The sequence below is a fragment of the Bubalus kerabau genome, chromosome 14 (genome assembly GCF_029407905.1).
Source record: "Bubalus kerabau isolate K-KA32 ecotype Philippines breed swamp buffalo chromosome 14, PCC_UOA_SB_1v2, whole genome shotgun sequence".
Taxonomy (NCBI): domain Eukaryota; kingdom Metazoa; phylum Chordata; class Mammalia; order Artiodactyla; family Bovidae; genus Bubalus; species Bubalus kerabau.
Window position 1 is genome coordinate 45,535,120 of NC_073637.1, and position 21,044 is coordinate 45,556,163.

At 41.6% G+C, this 21,044-nt stretch overlaps 1 protein-coding gene across 1 annotated transcript in view; it reads right to left on the reverse strand.

The window, feature by feature from the left end:
* The window catches only part of TPD52 (tumor protein D52), a 128,087-nt gene extending 111,831 nt beyond the window's left edge, over positions 1-16,256 (reverse strand). The window contains exon 1 of the mRNA XM_055546342.1: positions 16,041-16,256. Within this exon, the coding sequence (XP_055402317.1) occupies positions 16,041-16,059 (19 nt within the window). The 5' untranslated portion in view covers positions 16,060-16,256. The remainder of the gene's footprint in view (positions 1-16,040) is intronic.
* Positions 16,257-21,044: the final 4,788 nt, after the last annotated feature.

A 21,044-nucleotide genomic window follows, 5' to 3' on the forward strand; every position in this document is an offset into this window, starting at 1 on the left:
AGTAATTATGTACATATACTACATCTTCTTTATCCATTCCTCTGTCCACGGACATTTAGATTGCTTCCACTTCTTGGCTATTGTGAATAGTGCTGCTATGAACATTGGGGTGCTATTAAGTTTTAAGAATTATGTAGCCTTTGAGTGTTCCTAACTTTGCTGAGACTCCACACAGAGAAACACAAATAGGTCAACTACTAAAGTATGATTTCTGAAAATTTCTAATTAATAATTTGAAATAATTTTTTCTAAGCTTTGAGTCACTATACACACACCAACGGGGGCAGAGGGGATCTAAATTAGCTACACAATAGCAATGACATTAATAATAAATAAACAAACTAGGAAATCTGTTTTCAGGGCTTTTTTTTAACCCCTACATAAAAAAAATTAATTCTAATAAGAAACATAAAACATCTCAAACAAACCCATGACATCCCTTAAGTAAAAGCGAAACAAAAAGAACAAGAGCAACAAAACCTCTGGGTTGCACAGTATGTCCCACACGGAGAAAGATAGAGAAGAAAAAGGAGAAAATGGAAATTAGGTAGAATAAAAAGACACCAAAAGGAAGGAGAATGGAAAGGCAAAGAGGAACGACAGAAAACTCAGAGAAACAACTACGCATGCGCACACCCAAACTGAGGGGAACAGACAGACTGACGCAGAATTTGAGGTTTGCGCAGCACTGGATTGTAGAAAATAATCAAAGTGACCTACTACACTTTGTTTTCTGTTTGGTTTTTTTTTATATTGAATGAAAGATTCTTTAAATTCTAGAGTGCTTCACAGTTTTCAAAAGTTTCACACATGATTTCACATAATCCCACAGTAACCTTTCTCCCTTACCCCTACATTGCCCTTCTCTGCTCCCTCTCCCCAGTGCTAAACACTAGTTTGTTCTCTGTATCTGTGAGTCTGCTTCGTTTTTGTTTTACTTACTAGTTTGTTGCAATTTTTAGATTTCACATAGAAGTGATTATCATACAGCATTTATCTTTCTCTGACTTATTTCCCTTAGCATAATGCCTTCCGGGCATCCATCTGTACTGCTACAAATGGCAAAATTTCATTCTTTTTATGACTGAGTAGTATTCCATTGTATATATACACCACATCTTCTTTCTCCATTGTCTGTCAATGGACACTTTGGTTGCTTCCCTACCTTGCCAATTGTAAACACTGCTGCCGTGAACACTGGAAACCTAGTACCTTGCCTTGTAAACAATGTTGCTACGAACAGGAGGGACCCAGCACACTCTGAAAAGTTGGCTGTTTCATCAGAGGTCACTGCTTTTCAAATTTAACAGCAATGTTGCCGTTTTGAAGAGAATAATCAGACTAGGAAAATGTCATCAGACCTTCATGGGCAGTGACCACAGGCCCAGCCAGAGGTCACTGCAGGGCAGCAAGGTGCCCAGCCCTGGAGTCTCTAATCGGGGCTAAAAAGAGGCACAAAGTTTGGGAAGGGACTGTAATGAAGGGAAAAATAAAAGCCAAGGGAAATCTGCCATGTTATCTTCGTGTGCATTATGTGTTCAGTCACTCAGGCATGTCCAATTCTTCGCAGCCCCAAAGACGGTAGCCCCCAGGCTCCTCTCTCCATGGGATTTTCATTTTCCAGGCAAGAATACTGAAGCAGTTTGCCATTTCTTACTCCAGGGGATCTTCCCAATGCAGGGATTGAACCCACGTCTTACACTTCCTACAATGATGGGCAGATTCTTTACCATTGCGCCTACCTTTACTGTTAGTCAAAATCTTCACTGAATGCCTGAAGCCGCGAATATTAAGTAGCCACCTACTGAAAAATCACCAGAGCAGCTGACTGGAAGGTCAACAGTGACCCAGCTGGCTGACTCTCCAGTGAGGGGACTGCCATTCTGGAGGGAAAATATTTCTCAAGAGACTGTTTGACAAATTCAGATGTGGCATAAATCAATCCTGCAGCTGAGATCCTCCATGAAGAAAAGGGAGTGCTCACAACTTCAGATGTGCCCTGAGAAATTGCTGATATAAAAAAAAAAAAAAAAAAATCACAGCTTTACTATGATTTGGCTCTAATGTCAACTCGAGGCTAAATTGCTTCTGTGGCCCTCATTCCACCTGGAGAATGTATCATGCTTTCATTTCACAGATATTTAATAAGTACTCATTCCCCACAAGGTTCTTACACATTCAAGTGAATTATTGCTTACAGACTTGAGCACCTTGAAGGTCAAACTCTAGGATAGGACTATTAAAATACATTGTGCATTAAAAGCATCATAACCAAAACCAGTGACCTACACAGGACTGGTGCATCCAGTTATTCTCCCTTGCCTTGCTTTCTTCTCTCATTTTACAAACAGGCACAAAGGTCAAAACAGCATCCTCTCTGTGTCTGGAAGCAAAAAACAACACTCAGTGCAGGCAAGCAAATCACCAAGGTAATCCAGATTTCCCTTTAAAACACCACCTTGCTTCTCAAAAGGGCAGTCTCAATTTGTATTTTAAAAAAACCAAAACACACACACATTTGACCCTTCTCAAAGGCCCAAATCCATAGCATCTGCCCTGTTCCTTCTCAACTCCCTTCCAATCGTTGGAGTTTGAATCTCTCAGCATTATCCATAATTGGTCCTCATTACCAAAGCCATTATCTACTGTTTCCCTTCAATCTACCTGGCCTCTCCAGAGCCTGTGAAAGTTACACTCCCTATCCTGCACCTTCCTCTCCCTGCCCTGAAATCTTCAAATTCCATGTTCTGTTCTACTTTTGTTCCTGGGCCGTCTCAGAAACTTAATAGCTTCAAATATTACACATGCTAATATGGAAGTAACATGCTAATAATTAACAGCTACAAATGATCACATGCTCTCCTGCCCAGCTCCTTCTCTTAGAGATCCATAGTTCACCCCTAACCCAGCCACACCAACATCCCACAAGGACCTGGTGGTGGTTTTAAAATATGTGCACACATCTGTTGTATGCACCCTCTTCCCACCAAAAGTGGTGTCTAACTCTGCCTCCTTGAATCTGGGCTGGCCCTTGTGACACATTCCTAACAGAACGAGGAGGAAGCGACTCCACATGACTTTGAGGCGAGGTCATACAAGGCCACACAGCCCTTGCCAGCCTCTCTCTTAGGACCCATGGGTTGGGAGCACCAGGGTAATATAAGAAGCCTGTTACGGGGCATCCTGAGGGGGCCTGCTGCTGCATCAACAGCATGGTCTCCACCTAAAAACAGGCAAGCAAATCACCATCCTCAAACAGGTCATGCTGTTTCCACCAGAGACCATGGGGATTGAACCAGGTGCCTGAGGAGCCCCAACTGTTGGCCCCCATGTGACTGAGGAAGCCTTCAGATGAGCCCTGTCTTATGTTACAAGCCTCCCAGCTGGGCTGAGTGGAGGAGAGACAAGCTGTCCCCACCAAGCCCTGCCCACGTACAGGTCTGTGACCATCCAAAAAAAAAAAAAAAAAAAAGCTATTGTTTTAAACCACTAGGTGTGGGGATGGTCTGTTATACAACTTTAGACAAATGGAACAGACCTCAGATGTAACACACAACCCAAATGAAATTCCCTCTCTTTCCCTTGCCTCTGGTCCCTTTCCAAGTCCATGCGGTCTGAAAAGCCCAAAGGCTTTTCTTTATTCTCTGCTCTTCTTTATTCTCAGATCCTCGCCCTTCACATCTGACCCATTCTACCCAAAGATCCCTCAGGAATCCAGCACCCCCCACCGCTGGCATGGAACACAGTGACACCCCTGCTTGGTTAGCTAGTCCCTTCTACATAGCTGCCAAAATGTTACTCTAAAACCAAACTCCCACTTGCCACCACCAGCCTATTGCTCTACAGCACAGTCCTGAATCTTGATCCCAGCACACAAGACAGCTCACACACCCCTAGTGACCACCGTGAACTCCAGTCACAGGGAATTTCTGAGCATCTTTTTGCCTTTCATGCCTCTGCACCTTTGCACATACTGAAGCTTCTTCCCAAATCCTCTTCCGCACCCTTCCTTCTCTTACCTCTTACCAGGATTCCTACTTTGCCTTCAAGTTCAAAGGTTACTTGAGGTTAGATTCCTGTCCTGATGACCAGCTAGAGTTCCTCATTTCCTTTTCAGTCAGCCAGACAGTCCTTACAACCTCCACCTCACACAGTGGCAGAATTCTCTGTATGTTTCTCCAGCCTGGCCTGTGAGGGCAGGCATCATATCATGTGTGCATGCATGCTCAGTCACTTCAGTCGTGTCTGACTCTCTGTGATCCTAAGGACTGCAGCCTGCCAGGCTCCTCTGGCCATGGGATTCCCCAGGCAAGAATACTGGAGTGGGTTGCCATGCCCTCCTCCACAGGATCTTCCCAACCCAGGGACTGAACCCACATCTCCTAGGTCTTCTGCACTACAGGTGTACTCTTGACTGCTGAGCCACCAGGCAAGCCTGCATCATCTCATAATTGTCTCCAAATAAATGAAATGTTTAATTTGAATTGGAAATCAGCGAATTAGCATTTTACAGAAATACAAACACCCCGTTTGAGAATTAGTATCTATTGAGCCCCCACGCCAGTCACAGATTTTTACTTAAATTTCACAAATAGTTGAGGTATAACCAACCTAAAAGAGGTTGAGTGACTTAACCAGTGTCTCATGACCAGAAAATGATGAAAACCAATTTTCAACCCAGACATACCTTCGGCTCTAGCATTCTTTACCCTGAATATTTTCAACCGGTTCTGGTGCCTGAGGACAGACCACATTCTGGCGTGGATACCGGTCCCAGCGCTCCCTTCCCCGTGGTAGTGACCACAGAATGGCATCATTTTGAACAACACCTTTCATTATACTTTTAGGTAGCATAAGGACAGGAACACTATGGCCAAATAATTCGGATTTAAAACCCAGCTCTGTCTGTGTCAAGCTTTGTGCTCCTGGAAAAGTTATTACTCCATTTTCTCACATCTTGTTTCTTCATTTGTAAAACAAGGATGTGGCTCACAGATTTGCTCTAAACATTTTCAAAATGAAACACGAAAAACATTTAGAACAGAATCTGGTATATGGAAAACCCTGAGCAGATGTCGTTGCTGGTATTAGTGGTAGTAGTGGTATTACTAAAAGTTGCCCAGTAAAACCCCAGCTAGAAAACTTAGGTCATTATAATGCAGAGCTTGAAGTGGTGTCCCTTCAGATTCCAATTCTGTTTTAATTTGTTGGAAGGAAAATATTTCTAAAAAGTTTGAAGTGTTCCCAGCCCTTTAAACTGCAAATGTAGCTGAAACTGTTCTTGGCTACCAGTTACCCTTTGAGAAACAACAGGCGTGGACAAAGGTTTTGTAACAATCTCCACATCTAGCAGAGAATGGGGAAGTCCTGATCTCTCAGCTTCTGTTTCCTCATATATAAAACAAAAATGATATCAATCCTATTACCCTGCATTAGGAAAGACTGAATTGAAATTATATGAAGAAAAATTAGAAGGAGTTGTGCAAAAAGCAGGTAGAAGCATCATCATTCCCACCGCTAATAAACTGATACACCGAAAGTGATATACTCAGTATATACCAAAATGGAAAGTTGGTCATCAATTTGCTAAAATGCTCCAGCCAGCAGAAATGTTTGCATTTTCCCTCTTAATATAATTTTCATTCTGTTAACTAGTAGCAAACCCTTTCAGCCACTGTCAACATCCCCACTGCCCTTCTCAATTTAACTGAAAGAAAACTAAAATGTATCAACACCATCTATGCCTCTTAAATTCAGGATACATTAGAAGCAAATAACTACTTTTGATGAAATAGCATAGAAAACATTTAAGAAAGTTACTTAGTGAGCACTACATCCAACTTCCTTTGGAGAATAAACATTTAATCAGCACTTTCTCCTCCTCTACTTGTAAATGTATACATAAATACTCTTACGTGTACACTTGAGAAGTAAAGTACCAATTTGGCTTCTATTTACAGATCAGACTTTCAGTGATTATGTATAAAACTATAAGCACATTTGGAACCGGTATTCTTGGAACAGGTATTCTTGTCTCCCTGCCAAACTATTATCTTTCCCTGTTAACTGTTTCTATCTAATCCCATGTGACTCTATATACGCTAGAAATCTTCTAATGAATATATGTACAATAGGACAAATATTTATGGAGTACCAACTATGTACACACTTGAATGAGAGTCTGGAATACAAACCGAACAGTCTCCTACTGACACTTCATTTCTAACCAAGTACAAATCTTAATGGGTTGGATAAACTGCTATCTTTATTCCTACAGCCCTATTCATTACACCATAAGCTCCTTTACCATACCACAATGCCTCCAAAAAGCTCAGAATACAAGGGGTGAAGTTTAATCCTATTAAGTAAATTCTCAATCCAAAACTTTATATGGTGATGTTTTAAATCATTTTTAAGCTGACATTTACATTTGCATAGCTGTAACATGAAGTACAGTCACCATGCCTATAAGCCAAAGCATGTAAATTAGTAGTCCTACCTAGAACCACTACTTTTAGTATTGATTACAAAAGCATCTAAAGAGAAGACATAAACGCAGAGAAAAAAGTACTGAAGGCAACTGAGAGCCATGAAAGTTACTCTAAAAACTGTCACCAAGAAAATATCTGCTCTTCATAATGTCTTCTGTTAGAAAAATAACATAAAACACGAAACATAACCAAAACCAAAATAGAAAAAATAAATATTTTCCACAAAACACAAAGGTTTACTATGAACAGGGGAGAAGGGTGGCAGCAGAAGAAGGCAAAGACACAATTTTAAAGTAAAGGAGAGGACTTCCCTGGTGGCTCAATGGTAGGGACATGGGTTTGATTCCTGGTCTGGGAAGAGCCCACGCGCTTTGGGGCAGCTGAACCCGTGCTCTCAAGCCTGTGAGCCACAATGCTGAAGACCGCGCACCTAAACCCAGGCTCCGCAACAAGAGAAGCCTCTGCAATGAGAAGCGCGCACACCACAGAGAGTGGCCCCTGCTCGCCACACCTAGAGAACGCCCACACGCAGCGACGAAGACCCAGTGCAGCCAAAAAATAAGTCAATTTAAATTTTTTAATTTAATAAAATAAAAAGATATTAAAACAATGAAGGAACAACCAATGTCAAAAGGGGAACCAATGGCTAATATCATCTACAGCCTCTTAGAAGGTGGAAAACGTTTAAATGAAAAGAGATGGCATTTTTTTTACCTATAAGCTTTCTAATTCTTCTTTTTCCCCAAAGCAATGACATCTGTGCAGAAAAAGAAACAACCAAGAGTGACAAAGGCAATTTACAGAATGGGAGGAAAATATGTGTAAACCACGTATCTCATAAGGCCTAAGTATCCAGAATACATTAATAATTAATAATCCAATCATAGACATTTCTCCAAAGAAGACATAAAGATGACCGAGAAGCACTCAACATCACTCATCATCAGGAAAATGCAAATCATAACCACACTGAGATATTATATTATCTCAGCTCAATTAGGAAGGCCCCTATCAAAAATGAAAAGTGTAGCTAAAGATATGGAAAAATTAGAACCACAGAGGCTCCCTCTCTCTGCAGGTGTTTGGTCCCTACAATGTTCTCTCTAAAATAACTTGGTAAGAATGTAAAATGGTATGGCCACAATGGAAAACAGGAGAGAAATTCACAAACCAAACAAAACACCTAAGAACAGAACTACCATCAGATCAGATCAGTCGCGTCTGACTCTTTGCAACCCCGTGAATCGCAGCACACCAGGCCTCCCTGTCCATCACCAACTCCTGGAGTTCACCCAGACTCACGTCCATCGAGTCAGTGATGCCATCCAGCCATCTCATCCTCTGTCGTCCCCTTCTCCTCTTGCCCCCAATCCCTCCCAGCATCAGAGTCTTTTCCAGTGAGTCAACTCTTCGCATGAGGTGGCCAAAGTACTGGAGTTTCAGCTTTAGCATCATTCCTTCCAAAGAAATCCCAGGGCTGATCTCCTTCAGAATGGACTGGTTGGATCTTGCCGTCCAAGGGACTCTCAAGAGTTTTCTCCAACACCACAGTTCAAAAGCATCAATTCTTCGGCGCTCAGCCTTCTTTATAGTCCAACTCTCACATCCATACATGACCACAGGAAAAACCATAGCCTTGACTAGACGAACCTCTGTTGGCAAAGTAATGTCTCTGCTTTTGAATATGCTATCTAGGTTGGTCATAACTTTCCTTCCACGGACTAAGCGTCTTTTAATTTCATGGCTGCAGTCACCATCTGCAGTGATTTTGGAGCCCCCCAAAATAAAGTCTGACACTGTTGCCACTGTTTCCCCATCTATTTCCCATGAAGTGATGGGACCGGATGCCATGATCTTCGTTTTCTGAATGTTGAGCTTTAAGCCAATTTTTTCACTCTCCACTTTAACTTTCATCAAGAGCCTTTTTAGTTCCTCTTCACTTTCTGCCATAAGGGTTGTGTCATCTGCATATCTGAGGTTATTGATATTTCTCCTGGCAATCTTGATTCCAGCTTGTGTTTCTTCCATAGGAACCAGCAATTTTATTTCTGGGTATTGAGGATTTCAGAACAAGTCTCCCTCAAACTACCACTTTGGAATTGTGACTATTTTGAGCTGATGGCAATCAAAATCCAGCAGACTGAGGAAAACCTTTTATTTCTCCCTTACCTGTCTAAAAGAATTTAGATAGAGTATCTGGTCCAGGAAGGGAACTATCACAAGATATTACTACAAATAGTCCAGGTGAGGTGGGGTGAACTGTGGGCCGCTGGACTGGGGCTAGAGATCAAAGTCCTTTCTGGGCCCTATCATCCTGCAGGGAATGGAAAATACTTTACCAAACCTTCTCTCCATCTTCCTGTGAATTGTCTTTCTCACCTTTCAAGACCCAGAACCCTATCCCTTTTCTCCATAGCTCAGAGTGTCATGTAAGTCTCAACTGGCTAAATGCCTGAGGGTCTCATATTCTTGTAGGACCCCCGAACATATGCAACTAAATTTGGTTTTCTCCTGTTGGCCTCCCCTATGTTAATTTAATTATTAGACAAGCCAAAGAACTAAGAAGGGTAGGGAAAATAAACATTCCTTTCCTACAGTATATACCCAAGAGTGGAAAACAGGACATAAAAGAGAATTTGCACACCCATGATCACAACAGCCAAGAGGAGGGAGCAACCTAAATGTCCAGTGAGGGATGAACAAAGAAAATAAAAGATGATAAAGAAAATGTGGCATACATACACACTAGAATGTTATATAGCCTTAAAAAAGATAGAAATCCTACAATATGCAATGACATGGATGAACCTTGAAGACATTATGCCAAGTGAAATAAGTCATAAAAAGAGAAATACTACATGATTCCACTTTAATGATCTATCTAAAGTAATCAAACTCACTGAAGCAGAAAAGAGAATAGTGGATACCAGGGGCTGTAGAGAAAAAAAAAAATGTGTGTTGCTCAGTGGGTCCAGGGTTTCAGTCATCAAAATGAAAAGGTTCTAGAGATGTGTTACACAATAAAGTACATAGAGTTAACAATACTATCCTATACACTTAAATACAGTTGTGATAATATATTTCTTGTCATGCATTTTTACTACAATAAAAAAGCAGTAATAATTATGTTTCCCAGAAAGTAATTTGGCCAAAGGCATGAAAAACCTAAGCATATTCACATCCTTTGTCCTGTCTCAAGAAATTTATCTTAAAACACTTTCTCTTTAAAGTATTATAATAGCTAAAATAAAAAGCAATCTATATTCCCACCAAAAAAAAAAAAAAGTTAAACATCAAATGCTGAAAGAGTACAGTCATCAAAAAATATAGTTTGAAGATACTTTTTTCAATGGTACATTAAAATTATTATCTAGTAGTATCCAAAATGCAATATAAAATTGTATATATAGTATGTACAATACAACTATGATGAACATATACTGGGATATTCAATAAAGAAAAAAACAAGGAAACAGGTCTAATAAAAAAAATAGAAAGAGAAAGGGAAATGAGGAGGATAGAGAACAGGGGAAGGGAAGAAAGCTATATCAACTACATTTCTGTTGGATTTTCATCCAGACCAAGTTGATTCTAATGTTTATTTGGAAATAAAATCTGGCAAAAACAGCTAGAAAAACATCTAGTACTAAAAAGAAAAATAGAGTGATCAGGAGAGACTAGTCCTTCCAGACATTTTAACATGTTATGAAACCACAATAATTTAAACAGTTTAGTTGCTAGGACAGAACAGGGGGAAAGAAAAGAATACAGAAATTTAGTACTGACAACAGCAGTATTTCAAAGACCCATTCGTGAGTGAATGGTGCTGGACAATTGAGGAGCCAATTGAGTTGGGAAGGAGGTTAAGATTCATAACTCACATTTTTTAATCAAAATAAACTCCAGATGGATGAAAGATTTAAAGGTAAAAAATAAAAACATAAATTCAAAGTGAGGATAGCATCTCTATGAATGATTCAAAAGCTTGAAGCTATTAAATGAAAACTGCCATCAACTAATATTTCTGCTCAGAAAAAAAATCACCAGAAAGTCACAAAAGGAACAACAAACTAGGAAAAAATATAATAGCAATTCATGTCATGAAGAAATCAAGAAGAAAAGGATAAAACAATAGAAAAAACTGGCAAGGTATATGATCAGACATGTCCCAGAAAATGAATATAGATAGATCTCAAACATATCAAAAGTATAATGGCCTTCATATTAAGAAAAATATATAATAAACACAGCCTGCGAAACATCTTTCCCCCCACAAGAGAAGCAAAGATGAAAAATGTGACAACACCCTGGCCACATGATAGAGAGAAGCAGATGCTCACACATAGCTGGTGGATTATAACTGGCACCACTTCTATGGAGCAGAATCTAGCACTATCAAAATTGAACAGTCACATTCTTCTAAGAATTCTTCCTACAGATACACCAGCACATTTATCAAATAATTTGCATACAGATTTATTTGCTGCAGCTTTGTTTTAATAGCAAAATATTAGGGGAAACCTAAATGTCCCTCAATAGGGAGCAAGTATCATCTGTTTGGTACATAACATGGTACATCTAAAAATAGACATCTACAAATAGCCCTGAAAAATGAAACAACTCTATATAACATTGTGTTGAATGATCTCTAAAATATATACTGTTAGTATATATAGTATATATAGAAATATAGAAGTTAGGTGTGAACTAATTTGTGCACTACAGCTTATACAACACACACACTAATACTGTACATATTTAAATATAAGTGTGTATACCTACATAAGTAGAATCTCTCTGGGTGGATGGAGAAGAAACTGTTAATAATGGTGACATCACTACCCAAGAGAAATAGCCAAGGAGACAGGAATGGAAGGGAGATTTAACATTTTGCAACCTTTTAATCATTCTGAACTCTATCATGTGCATTAATTACCTGGTCACACTAGTCAAAATGATGCTGCAGAAGGGTATTTTAAAATACTGGGTTTTAAAGAAGAGGCAAGATACAAGATGACATATTCAGTAAGAGATTATTTTGTGATTTGTTTAAAAGGACAGCTATATGGATGGATACAAACCAACATGCTAACAGTGATTTTCCAGAATAGGATTATAGGTGGTTTTATGTTCTTTCTCTCCATGTGTATTTTCTGATTTTTCTAAAATGAACAATTCCTCTCAGCCACCAAGAAGTATTTTTAATTCAAATATTTTTTAACTTGCACTAGACATTAAATCCCTTGATCCCTTGGACATTTATTCTAATAAAAATACACTGCTAAGATTATGGTTTCTGGTACCCACCCAGTTTAAATAAAATCTGGGAGAGTCTCAGAAGAGAGATTTTAAAACAGTCAACAATTAAACAGAAATAATTAAACCTACAAGGAAAATAAAATAATGTGAGCCTCCAATACAAGGACCAGGAGGAGCACAGAAGGTCAGGGGATTTGGGTGTTCTCTTCAGCTGGGAACCTTGAGTGTATTTGCTTTTATTGTGTACATAGATTATTCTGTTTTGAGATCTCACTGATGGATCACAACCCCTCCTACCACTTAGCTCTCCCCTAGGGACCAAGCAGACTGCTGCATAGAAACAGATGCAGGAAGTGAATGCAAGTTAACAAAGACATTATCACCATATGGAAAGCAAGACTTGACCAAAGAAACCATGATGCTGAGTGACTCACACCCAGAGATCTGTGAGCAGACCCTCAAAGCTGTTACCCATTCATTTCTACGTTTATCTGTAAATCAACAACACCTCACCATTTTGTTATTTTGAAGGCATAATTACCAGGCTGAAATTATAGTGACCTATTATCTGTCACTGTTTCATTGCAGGCTTCCCCTTTCCCCAGTTGTTTCGACCATAGCAGCCTTCCCCTACCCCCTTAAAATAAAAAGCTGTGGTGGTGTTTTAATTCAAACACAGATAAAATGCTTAGTGGCTAGGTGACTGTCAATATAATGGTGCTAAACTACAAGTTATTACTAATATAAGAGAGTGTGCCCGTGCGCGTGTATGTGCACACGTGCTTAGTTATGTCTGACTCTTTGCAACCCCATGGACTGTAGCCCTCCAGGCTCCTCTGTCCATGGAATTTTCCAAGTAAGAATATGGAGTGGGTTGCCATTTGCTCCTCCAGGGGATGTTCCCAACCCAGGGACCCAACCCACATCTAGTGTCTCCCGCATTGGCAGGCAGATTATTTACCACTGGGCCACCTGGGAAGCCAATATAAGAGAGTACTCGAGCACAATTATCTATTCAGCCCCATAAAAGGCAGTCAGGAGTTTTTTTACATGGTGTATTCTACAGTTAGCAGGCCGCTGCACTTTCAAGGTGGGAAATGGCACACACGTTAAGTGTGCTGAACCCATAGAAACTCCTAAGAGGCAGTATGTCGTTTATGGTGAATTTTAAATCATCTGATGTTGACTGCTCTCTACATAAGCAGAGCACTGTATACAGAGTCTGGGTATGGGGGAGGGCACGAAAAATACGCAAATCTCAGACTGATACTGAAAAGCATTCAGAATACAGCGCTGAAATAAAACTGTTCATTTCAAAACATTATAGCTCTATTCAATAAAATCAGTAGCAAAGGCTAGATTTTGACAACTTCATATAAGAAGGAACAGATAAGGAGACATTTCAGCAGAGACATGCATTCAAGACAAGTAGTAGGCCATTTAATTTTGTATCTAGAGGATTTTATTTTCCTGGCCACACTGTGCAGCATGTGGGATCTTAGTTCCCCAACCAAGGCTTCCCTTCATTGGGAGCACAGAATCTTAACCACAGTACCACCAGAGAAGTCCCTAGAGTATTTTTTAAAGGGACAAACACAACAAAATCCACACACGTTAAAAAAGTAAGTTAAATCCTAAAATATTATGATTTGCTTTTAGGTACTTTGAAAAAAATCACAATTCAGCAGACAATCACAGATTTTGAATAAACCTTATTCTAGCCAACACACTTTGCTGGTGAACCTGCAAGTTAAAAATCCAGGTTCCCTTCTCACTTTCAGCCAGGAGTCTACATGCACTTGCTCAAGAATTGTCTCCTCTGCTAGCTCAGAGAACTGACAGATAAACTTACTCTCCACACCCACTGCAGTCTTATCAGCAACTTTGTCCATCCAACCAGAGTTCTGTTTCTTTAAAACACAGAGAAAAAGAACAGGAGGAAGTGGGAAGCAAATAACCAACTCAGAGGGACTCAGTAGGTTTCAGGGGCTGGAAGGAGACTGGCCCTTGGGCACTTACCTTTCATCTGAGGCAGTCAACAAACATTTCTAAAAAACTGTGTGTCGTGGGAACATAAAGATGAAAAGACAAAAAAGAGGCAGAAGGAACCCAAAGTATAAGGAAACGCCAAGTGGTTGTTAAGACTGCCAAGCTATGTAGCCTCAGTTGACCTTGCCCAGGCAGCTAGCTCGTCTTTCATTTAGAGTCTGGCGTCCAAGTTCTCCACTTTAAGAGGATGGACTCCCTCGCCCTCTAAGAATGACAATTAAATGCAAGGAGTAACATGACTAACAAATATCTTTACCAAAGAATAACATCTGAAAATTAGAGACAGAAAAAGACTCCTCTTATAAACCAAGGGATTTATTAAACATGTCTTAGACACATATACACAAACACACACACAAACAGTAATCCTACAATAACCATATAAAGTGTATCAGCAAATTGGAATATTACAGAACTACTACTGGCCGTGATTCTTACCAGCCAAACTAGAATACAAAAATCTAATAAAATCAGTCACTCCATTCACCTAATTCAAACACTACTAATATTTCATCTACTTTGAGGAGTACCAAACATAGCCACATATTCTAAAAACATCATTATGTTAAATATCACAGCGTAAGACATACACATGTATGCATGCTCACATGCTGGACACCCTTACTACCCCCATGAAAATCCAGATAGAAAAATACTGACTTATGTGGTAGCCTCTAGGCCTTCTCCTAACAATAATACACCTGAGACCTGTGAGGAGCTTTCCGACTCAACCATGTAAATGTTTACCATCACCAGGTTACTCAACTGTGGACAAAAACGAAATATATGCTTCTAACTTCAAGAAGTTTGAAATCTAGACAATATGTGGACACGTGTATATATGTACATATATAATGTATTACATATATACTGTAAACTACATATTGTATGGGGCTTCCCCATTGCTCAGCTGGTAAAGAATCTGCTTGCAGTGCTGGAGATCTGGGTTCGATTCCTGGGTGGGGAATATCCCTTGGAGAAGGAAATGGCAATTCACACCAGCATTCTTGCCTGGGAAACTGCATAGACAGATGACCCCGGAAGGCTACAGTTCATGGGGTGGCAAAGAGTTGGACACAACGGTGCACACGTGTACATACGGTATCAAATGAATGTAAGATGAGATTAATTTGAGGAGTTGAGAGAAAGGAAAAGCTGGAAGGCTCCAAAAATCCTATTTTACAACTGACCAGAAGTAAACTACAAAACAGTATACATGGAATATGGTTTGATTCGTATGCATGAAGGCAGATACTGGCCTTAACACACACAAAAAATTTGTGTTAAGACTCAAAATAGTAATAATTCCTATCCCCACTTCCCCAAATTAACCTCAATACTGTTACTTTTATTTAGCCTTTATATGTATATATTTAAAAGCTTGCCGCGAACCTGTGTTATGGTTAGTGTGGTTACTGTGTTATTATCAGTAAAGATTTCTAGGATGTGGCAATATTTAAATCTGAAAACCTAGTTCTACTATGCCACATCGCTCTTAAATAATGTTTACTGGAAGTAATTTCCCTTGAGATACTATTTTCAGAAACAAGTGCAGTCAAAGCTAGAGTAATCAGACTAAGGTTTTGTGTTGGAGGGGTTTCTCCTTTGATGGATAAAAGAGGACCCTCGCTACGAAAAATTCCCCGCCTCCAAACAAACCTAGAGACACTGCTCCAGAATTGGGGGATGTTAAATGTTCGCAACCAAAACCAACGCCACGGGCTCAAATGCCACCAAAAATCCTAACCACGTTAAGAAGGAGAGAGCAGAAAGTCTTCACGTATGGCTGGGAGGGCTTCACGCGCCCCTCGTGCGGGGCCAACCGACCCACCGTCCTCAGTCCCTCAGTTTCCACCGGTCCCAGACCGAGGTGAGCACGGCTCCCGGGCACCGCTTTTCACCAAAGCGCTTCTCGATCCGCCGCCCCGGCTCCGAACGCCTGGTGCCGGCCCTCCGCCGCCTCCCAGAACCTTCTCTATCTTTCCCGTCCTCTCTGCAGTCTCCAACACCCGCGCACCTTCGCGCGGTCCCATCCGCCCCCTCCGGGCGCCGGTTCCCGGCAGCCCAGCCCCACCAGGACCCGGGATCCGGCTCCGGGGACGCAACTGGCGGCTCCAGCACCGCAGGCTCCGCACCTGCCCGGGCGCCAGGCCGCGCGCCGCCGCACCCCGGACCCGGGCCCCCAGCCGCGCCGCGCCGCGCCGGGCCCCGCGCCCACCCCGGAAGCGCCCGCGCCCTCACCTTGCTCGCTGCGGTCCATGTCTCCCTCCCGCCGGCAGCCCGTCCCAGCTCGGCCCGCCCGCCCGCCCGCCGCGCCGTGCTCCTCCCGTCCTCCGCCCGCTGCTCCCGGGAAGTCCCCTCCCCCGGAGGCGTCGGGCGCGGTGGCGCCGCCCGCGCGTGGTGGGGAGCGCTTTCCCGGGGCGTCACCCAACCACCTGACCCCGCGGGCCGGTGCGCTCCGCCGCGTCGGCGCGGGAGGAGGACCGGCGGGCGGTGCCGGGCGGCGGGGCGGGGAGGGCCGGGTGAGCGCAGGCTGGAACCCGCCCTGTAGGAGAGGGGAAGGCGGGGACGGCCAAGACGCGGCAGCCCCGTGGAGGCTGCGTGGGGACCGCGTGGAGACAGGGATGGCGTTACGTCGCACGCACCCTCAAGTTATTTATCATCAGAAGTTTCCTCCGGGGCGTTGAAGATGCCCTTTCTCTGCCTCCCAGAACACCTACTCTTCTGTGCTTATTGACTGGCAAACGCAGGAAGGTTATTTTCAAATGCCAGTGGCTCCTTTTCCCTCTCATTCTTCATGTTCTCCTGCTCCCAAAATAATACCCTAGACTGTCTACCAGAGTAGGCCCGAAACAGGTCAAGAGGTTAAAATTGCAAAGAATCTCTGGAAAAAATGATGTGGCCTTGTCTTTTTAATAGAGTGCAGGGTTTTAAGTGACAAATTCAGAAGATTTTTCGTGCAATAAAATCGGACTGTTTTGAGTGCAGGATTAAGGACCACACTCTGAAATGAGTTAAATGAATTAAATTAAGCAAAGGGTAGACTTATCAACAGGGATCTTTTGAAAATATCAAAAGGCTCACGTCCATTGATCAAGGGACAGTTTGAAGTTCCTGTAATAACACTTTTCGTAATTAGCATCAACATTCTGTTTGAGTGTTCTGCAGTTACTGTCTTCAATGAAGTCAGGTTGATTATTACATAGTTCTAAGGTGGTAGCCCAATTTCCAAGCCATCTGGGTCTAAGAAGGAAGGAAGCTTCCTTGTGTGCTACCTAGAGACTCTGGCTAGGCCTCTAGCCCACATTGCCTGAAACATCACAGGAGTTTGGCTGTTGCTACTATGTTTTTAAATTAGCAATAGTTACCTGCTGCTACTACTGCTGCTAAGTCGCTTCAGTCGTGTCCGACTGTGCGACCCCATAAACGGCAGCCCATCAGGCTCCCCAGTCCCTGGGATTCTCCAGGCAAGAACACTGGAGTGGGTTACCATTTCCTTCTCCAATGCAGGAAGTGAAAAGTGAAAGTGAAGTCACTCAGCGGTGTCCGACCTTCAGCGACCCCATGAACTGCAGCCTTCCAGGCTTCTCCGTCCATGGGATTTTCCAGGCAAGAGTGCTGAAGTGGGGTGCCATTCCAAGTGTATCTGTTTCCCACCTGCATTGACAGCCTCTTCTCCTGAACTTTATTCGGTTTATCTCAATCCGATGAGACCTCTCCTCTTTGATTCTGCCTACTCCCACTGCACTTGGCTTCTCTCTTGTAGCACCCACCACTCTCACTCATCTCCCAGGCCAGCCTGCCACAGTCATAGGTTTATGTTCCCAGCCCCTCTAGGTTATAACCCAGCAGCTTATGAGCTCCAGGAGGTCAAAGATGGTTTGGGTCATCTTTTCACTGCTTTAATTATGCCATGCAGTGAATCAATATTATAAGTTTAGCTTTCAGACTAAAATTTCAAAATAAGATAAATTGTGTCCTCAGTCATATCTGACTCTTTGGGGCCCCAGGGACTTTGTCCATGAGTTTCCCAGTCAAGAATATGGAAGTGGGTTGCCATTTCCTACTCCAGGGGATCTTCCCAGCCCAGGGATTGAAACCGCTTCTCTGAGTTTTCTCATTGGCAGGCAGATTCTTTACCACTAGTGCCACCTGGGAAGCCAAGATATTAATATAAATTGTATCTACTATTACTAACAATCCAGTGTTTATAACAAAGAAGTGCAATGATATATCTTTTCTTTTTAAAATATTTATTTATTGGCCGCATGGCACAGCATATGGGATCTTACTTCCCTGACCAGGGATGGAACCCTGCATTGGACCCACTGCATTGGAAGTGCAGAGTTTTAACCACTGGACCTCCAAGGAAGTCACTTGTTTTTTGCTCTTAAATGACCTTTCAAATGTAACAGTGAGGAGCCTGGTAGGCTGCAGTCCATGGGGTCACTAAGAGTCGGACACGACTGAGCGACTTCCCTTTCACTTTTCACTTTCATGCATTGGAGATGGAAATGGCAACCCACTCCAGTGTTTTTGCCTGGAGAATCCCAGGGATGGGAGAGCGTGGTAGGCTGCCGTCTATGGGGTCACACAGAGTCGGACTCGACTGAAGTGACTTAGCAGCAGCAGCAGTATATTTTTGCATAGGCAGGAAATATAATGTGGTCAAGAATTTTTGACTAGCTGCTGCTCAGATAAAGGATTGGAAAGACAATCTCTCTACCTATGAACTAACTTGTGGACAAATAAATAGCACTTGAAAATAACAATGTTTCAAAATGTTATTATTCTTATCTTTTTAATTTGCTATACAGTGATGATCCTGTTAATGTGTGTTGGGAGAGAGAAATGACTTGTATTTTGAAGAGTTTGTATGCTTGTTCCCATTCGTGGCAGAGATGGCTAATTACCTACCCATATCCAACTTTACCATTTTTCTTCCTAAGAGAACTCAAACATAATATGAGGTACCGATGTGTCCAGCTGAAACACTGACCACTTTAACCTCCCCTGCAGCTGGAGGTGGCTCTCTGACACATTCATGACCAATGAGATATGAACTAGAAACCTTCAAGAAATCATTAGAAAAGAAAGATTTGGCTAGATCTTGAGATGATCATTATAAGTGAAGTACTAGATCAGATAAAGAAAGACAACTAGTATATGATATCACTTATATGTGGAATCTAAAAAGACAATACAAATGAACATATTTACAAGACAGAAACAGACTCACAGGCATAGAAAGCAAACTTATGGTCACCAAAAGGGAAAACGAAGGAGGGATACATTAGGAGTATGGGATTGACAGGCTTCCCTAGTGGCTCAGACGGTAAAGAATCAACCCAGGTTCGATCGCTGGGTTGGAAAGATCCCCTAGAGGAAGGCATGACAACCCACTCCAGTATTCTTGCCTGGAGAATCCCATGGACAGAGGAGCTTTGTGGGCTACAGTCCATGGGGTCGCAAAGGGTCGGACATAACTGAGTGACTAAGCACATGGGATGAACAGAAACAGACTATCATACATAAATAGATAAACAACAAGGATTTACTATATAGCACAGGGGACTATATTCTGTATCTTGTAATAACCTATAATGGAAAAGAACCAGAAAGAGAATATACATATATATGTAACTGAATCACTTTGCTGTACAACTGAAATTAACACAATGTTGTAAATCAATTATACCCCAATTTTAAAAAGGCTTGACAACATTGTTTTTTTTCTTCAGCTTCCTCCTTCCAGCCTAGAAGGGCAGCAGCCATATTGAAAGCATGAGGAAGAAAGTCAGGTTTGGCAGCGTAGAAAGTCAGAAAGAACCTGGGTATTCAGTAGCATCACAGAGATGTTTCTTATGGGAGAAAAATAAATGCCTGAATTTTTTAAGCCACTAGAGTTGGCTTCCTGTTACAATGAGAAAAAAAAAAAAATCTAACTGGTACAACATACCATTTTAAAATTCCCATCCTGGCACATACCAACAGAGGTGGATTCATGCAACTCTGTACCTTAGGCAAATATTAACTTTTCTCTACAAGGCTAAATAAGCACTGTTTATATTATAAACAACCTAGTATATGATAGTTTCCCAAAAGCCTACTTTTCTCTTGTGTCTTCCAGCTACTTCATTTTTTTTTTCTTGACAAATATAATCTGCACTTGTAACTCATGCTGTGTTATTTCTAAAATGAACAGAGTTTATGTTTTAGCACACTGAAGGGTCTCTGGAGAATGGTTAGCACTTAATCTGAGCACCTGGGTGCATTATGGGAGCTAGCTTTTAAAAGGCTAGGTACAGGCAAGAGAAACTAGATTTATTTTGTAGTGCTGTTGTTGTTAATGGTAATATGGAATTTCTTTTTTTTTTTTTAGTTTCTTTTTTCAAATACCCATTCGTTGGTGAAATTTCTACCAACCAGAGTCTGTCTTCCTGCTGGAAAATATGATCACTTTTCCAAAATTGTGGTATCATAGGCCTTTAGTGGTTTGGCTGATCAGAGTGCTAGAACTGCCTTTAGAGTTTGGGTTGATAGACTCAGCAAATAAAAATGCAGGACCCCATTAAGAATTTCAGATAAACAGTGACTAAATTCTTAGTGTAAGCATGTCACAAATATTGCAGGGGATGTACCTATACTATAGCATAATTTTTTTTTTTTAACCTGAAGTTTAAATTGCACTGAGTGTCCTGTATCTTATCTAGCAATCCTAGACCCAGGTGACTGGGGACCCCAATACTGGGCCCCAGGCTTTAGAGATCATCCATGGGTGCCTTTCAAGGATGAGGAATCCTTGGCACAAAATAGACATACCTATACATTCCTGTACCCTCTTTATACATCATGTTCTGGGTATCTGCAATGCTAGTCTAAAGGTGTGAGCAAGGAGTGGCTGATGGGAAAGGGTGGATCAAGATGGTCTTTGTGGCTGAGGTGCCTGTTCACAGGAGCATGCTAGGCTGCTCAGTGCAATTTAAATTTCAGGTTAAAAAAAAAAAATTATGCTATAGTATAGGTACATCCCCTGCAATATTTGTGACATGCTTACACTAAAAATTGTTAGTCACTGTTTATCTGAAATTCTTAATGGGGTCCTGCATTTTTATTTGCTGAGTCTATCAACCCAAACTCTTTCTAAGGGCAGTTCTAGCACTCTGATCAGTCAAACCACTAAAGGCCTATGATACCACAATTTTGAAAAAGTGATCATATTTTCCAGCAGGAAGACAGACTCTG